This window comes from Ovis canadensis, chromosome 1, assembly GCF_042477335.2.
Source record: "Ovis canadensis isolate MfBH-ARS-UI-01 breed Bighorn chromosome 1, ARS-UI_OviCan_v2, whole genome shotgun sequence".
NCBI classification, from domain to species: domain Eukaryota; kingdom Metazoa; phylum Chordata; class Mammalia; order Artiodactyla; family Bovidae; genus Ovis; species Ovis canadensis.
The window spans coordinates 204,299,383-204,306,356 of NC_091245.1; the positions used below are offsets into that span (position 1 = coordinate 204,299,383).

Sequence of the window (6,974 nt, forward strand, 5' to 3'; positions counted from 1 at the left end):
ACCTGTCTCTCCCCAGCGTTTCCGCCCCTTGCTTCCAGCACCATTCAGGGTCCAGTTGCCAATTGTGAAGCTGTTCAAGGACAGTCGTCCTTCTGCGTGGGGCTCCTTCCAGCTCGAAGCTGGCCTCCCTTCCTCTCTCTGCAAGTCACTCTCCCATAGGCTCCTGGGGTTTGCAGGCCACTAATTCATTTCTCCGTCTTTACTTTTAGATTAAAATTACTCATAAGAACCAAGCGCCTATGATGATGGGGCCCCCTCACAAGAGCAGCTTCTTTTCGCTGAGGAGGAAAAGCCGTTCAAAGGACTAGACACTGTGCCCAACGCCAGTTCAACCAAGAGAGAAGACAGGAAGCTGAAACACACGCACACACCCACATGCACACACACAAACGCCATACTCTTCTCCAACCAACGGAAGCCAAGCCACCCTTCAGGAAGAAAGTTTCATCCACTGTTTCAACCATGGATGCATCCCCACCAGAGCCAGTGCCGCCAGGACGTTTTGAGTGGACTTGGGATTCTCCAGGGTGTGGCTGGCTCGTGCAGCAACCTTCACTTTCCCAGAAGGCCTTGAGTGGGACTTTCTGAGACTGAAGGAGAAATCCCCCTTTTTTCCACCAGCCCTGCAAGTTTCCTCACGGCTGCTTGCAAGGAGCAGGCTGCAGGTTTCCTGCCTATGCTGAGGTCGGATGTGGCCAAGAAAAAGAGTCTGTGTTCCAGAAAACTCGCACAAAGATCCCTCTGTGCGGAGACAGGACGGCCTCGGACTCTCAGAGCGCAGCCCTTGGCAGGGCTTGGTACCCGCATGCTGGTCTCTCAGTTGTCCTTCAAGCTTCTCCCTGAACTAGCTGAGGAGGCAGAAAGGCTGTGGAAAGCTGTGTTTCCCTTCTTGGTTCTGCACGTTGTCAGTGGGCACTAGTGGTTCTCCTGAAGCCTTCTGGTGACTGTGTGCTTGTTTAGAGCCAGCTCCAAGATCCCCCAGAGCTGCGTGCACAGCACACCTTAGATGTGGTATTTATTTTCTTAGGTCTGTGAACACCTGGGAGGGAAAGCAGAGAAACTGGGATTTATGTTTTAAATCGGTGTCATAATATTGTGTAAAAAGGGAAGAGGGAAAAAAAAAACACCCCCAGCTTCTTTCTTTTTCAAGCCAAAGCGTGTTTCCTGTTTGAGTTCCAGGGCCTGGTGGCAGACTATTCCTGAAGGCAAAGAAGATGGGAGGGAAGGGCCTTTCGCTGAGGAGACCAGGAGACAAGCCTTCAGGCTGTTCCCTCCTGCCTCTTTGTACTTGCCACTCCCAAAGAACGACCTGAAGACCCTTCTGCAGGTCTTCAGTGTGTGTACATATATGTAGCATATATATATATATATATTTATATATATATAAATATTTATTTACTTATGGATTTTTCCTAATTGAAAAAAAATGCAGTATAAGAATTGAAAGTGGGAAAGAAAAAGAAATGCTTGTTTCTGCCATTTCATTGTCAAGACACATTTCTCCCTGGTGATCATAGGATTCAAGGGAAATTGAAGTATCTTCTTATAAAGAGACTGAGAATTTCTATTCTCAGAACAACTATGAAAGCTATGAGGGGCAGGATTTACTTTCTCATTTGTCAAATAAGGAAACTGAGTCCTAGGGAAGTTAAGAGACTTGTCCATGGTATCTTGGCTAAAGTGGTTTGGGACTCGGTGCCACTAAAAAGATACTTAGTAGAGAAAAGAGCCTACACATCTTGGAATAGGGTCATTTCTGGTCACTGAGAAGTGATTCCATTTAGATCCAGGTTGCCAGGGAGGAATGAGCATGTGGTACACATGTGGACGGGACAAGCCCATGTGAGAAAATAAGGGCCTCCCCCATGCTTGTGGAGACTCTCTCAGGTCTGAGCGGGTCAGTGTGTGCATGCGTGCTCCGTCGTGTCAGACTCTTTGTGACCCCGTGGACTATAGCCCGCCAGGGTCTGCTGTCCGTGGGATTTTCCAGGCAAGAATTCTGGAGCAGGTTGCCATGCCCTCTTCTAGGGGACCTTCCTGACCCAGGGTTCAAACCCACATCTCCCGCATCTCCTGCACTGGCAGGCAGATTCTGTACTGCTGAGACACGGGGGAAGCCCTAACCTGGTCAGTAGACAGGTTAAACTCTCCACATGTCACATCATCATAGTCTCTTAAATCTGGAAACACTCCTGGCTGCAGGAATGACCTCAGCAGAGAGGCACAAGGAGGACAAAGGCACCGTCAGCAAGGAACTGCCAGCCAGAGGGGTCTTGGCAGAGCTCAGTGGGCTTCATTCCACTGGCACGAGCATCACTGCCTTCCCCAAGGGCAAGCCTGTGTGTGGAGAGCTTCGTTGGTAGAAAGAAACATTCACCTTGTCCCCTATCCCCTCTGAGATTTCTGAAAAGCAAACCTGTACCCACTTGGCATCACCCCACTAAACTCCCTCTCATCTCCTCGTACTGGGTCAGGAACTTTGTGCAAAGAAGGGAAAGTTAAGATTGTATGTACAAACTGTTCATAACTCTGAAGGAAGCAGTCATCTGGGACCACCTCAGATAAGAGATCTAGAACCATCCCGTTCAACCTAACAGCGAGGAACACCAGACGAAGGGAAACCCCTGAAGAATGTCCTGAATGATGGGCTCCTTGCGATGGGACCAACAAGCTCCAGAATGATAGCAGATACTCTTGGAAGCCGCTTGCTTCTGAAATGAAGGCAGGTTCAGTTTGGAAGTCACTGATTGTAAGACATTTATAGAAGTTATTGCATGTGCTTCCGCCCCAACCCCCCAAGATTGGGGCTGTTGAGACACTGCACTACTGTCAACAGATGAGACTGATCCTCAGAGATTCACCCATCAGAGACTGGACCCTGCCTGCCCACTCGGGTGCACAGGACTGGCAATGTTGCTTAAAAGACACGTCCCATGTCCTCCTCCTTAAAACCACAGAGTATAACAAATGTTGGTGGAATTGTACTTACAGTTTTGTAACCTGAGTCTAGTGATGTTGTTTAATCTGACTTTGCAACTCATCTTTTAACTAGTGGGACTGTAGTTTCCAACTGTGGAGTACCTCATCATAGTGCTCCTCACAGCAACCCCTGAGACTGGAGAAGGTATTATTAACCCCATCTAAATAATGAGGAAAACAAGGCTTAATATAACTTAGTGACTTCTCAAAATTAGGCAGTCAGGGGAAAATCCTCCCTTATTCCTCATCTTATCTGATTCTGACCATGCACAGACATGTTCTCACCTGCCCCCACACACTTCTACCCCTCTGGCAATAAAAATGAAACAGGAAATCTTCAATACATTCTGTGTCTCTGGACTAATGGATGAGGTGTTGCATCTTATTATAAGTTGGTCTTTGTAGGTTTCCTCCAGTGAGTTGAGAATGGAGATAGATTTGGTAGAACGATTTTATTTCAGGTCAGAGACCAGCTCCTCTCAAGAGAGTTCTTTCCACAGATGGAAAAGATATGTTGAAATTGCCAAATAAATTAGGAAATACTTGGCAGAATCTGGAAGAGCCTCCAGACTGGCGTTACATAACATGCATATACATTATACATATGCACATTATATAAGGTGACATAGTACTTAATGTGCTGTATATATTATGTAAATTACATATTTGTGAGTAATCATGATAAATATAGAGACCCACTAATCACTTTTTACACATACCCAGTGACAGATTAGGAAGTTGCCTTGCCAGAGAGTCTTAAAACTTACTCTCTCCTGCTGCTTTGGTTCCAACTCCTGCCAAAAATAATTGCATCAACTTTTCCCATCTCTAGCCCCCTCTCCTCTTGGCCAAAACCCTTAGCTACCTCCTGTCCTAGCTAGGCTGCACCTACCATGGAATACTACCATGACTGGGATCCATAAAAATAGATTCTGGGGATGGGATGGATCTAGACCCCCAGATCCCCTGTATCGATGTTCCCAGGTAGGCGGATGCCTAGTGCTGATATTAAAGGGAGAGGTGAGGAGAGAGAGGAAGAATCTACCAACCATCCAAGGAAGGAAACCGTGTTCCTTGGCCACCAGTTCCAGGATCTGACCATCAATTAGGAAGTTACTCCAAAATCTAGTCTAAGTTTCTGCAGCACATCTGAAACCATAATTTCCTAAAATGTGTTTCACGCAATACTGGTATCTATGCTCCATGCACAATAACAGTTCTGTGATCAAGTACTAGATCCCCTTCTAGAAGAGAGAAGGGGATTTATTTGGCAACATCAGTAAGTTAGAAACTTGCCCTAACCCCACCATTTCTTTTTGTTCTCTAGGGATATGGGAACATGTAAGTTACCATCCTCTGCAATATTCCATAAAGTACTTTTCCAGGACAAGGAGTCTCTACTCTTAAGACACTCTTTCTAGTTTCTTCTGTGATTGTTTAACTACTTTTATTGTTCTGATCTACATGTCTTCAAGCAAGAATCAAGGATCTGGCCTCCTTGTTTCCTGAATGGAGAAAGGATTGGGGGGAAATTAAGGGAAAACCATGATAAAGGTCAGACTATGTTGGTCCAGAGGAGTGAACCAGGTCTGAAGAACACAGTTGTGGGAAGAGTCAATGTTTATTCAATTTAATGACCACTTTTGAAGCTAGCTGGCAAAACATGGAAAGAGCTGTTTTGTGAGAAGTTGAACAACCACCTGTTCTTATAGAAAGAACCTTGACCTAGTTGGGGAGGAACAAGTAGTGATTGATCTACCTTGTTGAAAAGCTATTGAAACTATTTTCATAGGCATCAGTGTTAAATCAATAGTTAAATCTGCTACTTCCTTTTGAGGAGCAAACCTCAGCGTCCATCATTTTCTGAAAGAGTGAAAAATGACTCCCAGAGGGGTTCCGGATCAGTGGGTACTGACCAGTTAGACCACACTGGTACATGGCGAGACTGACCAAAATTGTTGGTGCCGTCAAGGGCAACTAGTGGTGGTGGTGATCTTTCCTCAGCTGTTCTGAGTTAAAGGAAAGAGTTACAGTGTTACGCCCAAAAGAGAGCTTGGATTTCTGTTGGTGTTCATATTAGCAGTTTGGAAATCTTCTCTTAGTCATGAATACCAGACCTGCATCCAACTTGGAATAAATAGCAAGAAAAAAGAAACTATCCCATCTCGAATACCAATCCAGTTTTGCATAAAACAGGTGAATAGAATTGTGTAGAATTTCACATGAGACCATGGTTTTTAGCTCACTTTAATGTTCCACCATATTCAAATACATCTTTTAACTTTCTACTATAGGGAGAAAACAAGAAAGGGAATTCTCATTTCTGGCTTGCTTGGTGAAAGTGGAAGTGTTAGTCACTCAGTTGTGTCTGACTCTTTGCAACCCTATGGACTGTAGCCCATCTGTCCGTGGAATTCTCCAGGCAAGAATACTGGAGTGGGTAGCCATTCCCTTCTCCAGGGAATCTTCACAACCCAGGGATTGAACCTGAGTCCCTTGCATTGCAGGCAGATTCTTTCTATAGGAACCATCTGAGTCACCAGGGATGAGGCACTATGTCAAGGCCTTTTCATGTGCTATCCTATTTAATCCTCAGAACAGCCCATGATCTGGGCATTTTGCTTCTTTCACAGATAAAGGAGTTAGTACATAGAAAGATGAAGTACCTTGTTCAAGGTCAAACAGATACAAGTGGTAGAGCAAAGACTTGACATGGGTCTGACTTATATCAATGTTGGTGCTTTTTCTACTGTATTTTAGTGTCTTTAACCTTTATATCTATTTCCAACTCATCCTGGGTGAGATTACACAGATAGTTGATGTTCTATCTGGTCAACCTCTGCATGGCCATCTGCTCATATTTCTACTGAAGAGCTTCCAACACTTGCTCATATTGAAACTCAGCAGCCTCCGTGGGCAGCTAGAACCCAAAGCCTCACCCTTGCAATCAAACTGGCAGCTATCCCTTAATCCTCAGTGTTTCAAATTCCAGCTGAATGAGAATTGTTTCCCAAGGCCCGCCTAATAGATTTTTCTATTCAGCACTGAGTGAGAGAGCAGCAAGCAGCCTTCTCAGACTCAAATGCTATGGTCAGCAATGACTGGCCTGCACAGGGAAGGAGAGCTAGGGTTGTGGAAGGGAGCCTCCAGCAAGAAGGCTCTGCATGTGATCATCATTAGTGATAGGCGTGGGCTGGGCCATCTGTGTTCCACAGGAGAACAGAATGGCAGACTGCCTTTCAGATGCCAAATGATGCTATCTAATGGCAAGATCCAGGGAGCTCAAAAAGCAGAGAGGCATTTTCCTCCTGGGCCTCTCTGTGGGAAACCAGGGACACACAGAAAACCAAGGGGTTTTGGAAACTAGCAGCTTAATTGCAGGGCATTTTGCCTTTGCTACCACTTCACCCTTCGTGTCCATGGTGCAGGACAGGGAGACTCCCAGTCTCATCTGCTAAGTTAACTCCCTTACATGGATCCCAAGCTGAACCTATTATCCTAGAATCTGTAGGTGCAATGGCAGATGCATTATAGCAAGGCACCAGGATTTGGAATTAAGCCTCCAAGTCTCCCAGGGCTCAGGAAACACTATAGGTAGAAGAGACCATTTAACTGGATGCTCAATGCAGATTCTAGGGGAATAATCAGAAAATTTGGAGGACTTGTCTAAATAGGTCAAATTAGAAAATGCAGTTTGGAAGCAAAGAGGATAACATCTAATCCTGTATCAAGCATGTAACAGGTAATAAGCAAATATTTACTAAATGAATGAATAGCCAAAGTGGTATCTGTCCTTCTACCCTGGAATGGGTAGGGGAGGAGGGATTGGGGTAGAGGGGATGAAAGCTTCTTAACTAACAACTCGGGAACTTGAAACCACAGGATGTAGAGGGAGCTCATAGGGGCCTTTAACTACTCAGACATCTGTTGAATGATGGATACAGCTAAATATGGATCATCAAAGGGCTTTCTAGGTCACATGGAGGGCAGCTTCA

The 6,974-nt window shown here is 45.3% G+C and overlaps 1 protein-coding gene across 8 annotated transcripts in view; it reads left to right on the plus strand.

Moving 5' to 3' along the window:
* The window catches only part of DGKG (diacylglycerol kinase gamma), a 223,958-nt gene extending 222,809 nt beyond the window's left edge, over positions 1 to 1,149 (plus strand). For all 8 annotated transcript variants that reach the window (XM_069558608.1, XM_069558619.1, XM_069558614.1 and 5 more), the window contains one exon: positions 210 to 1,149. In XM_069558608.1, coding sequence (XP_069414709.1) covers positions 210 to 308 — 99 coding nt within the window. In that variant the 3' untranslated portion in view covers positions 309 to 1,149. The remainder of the gene's footprint in view (positions 1 to 209) is intronic.
* The last annotated feature ends 5,825 nt before the right edge of the window (positions 1,150 to 6,974 follow it).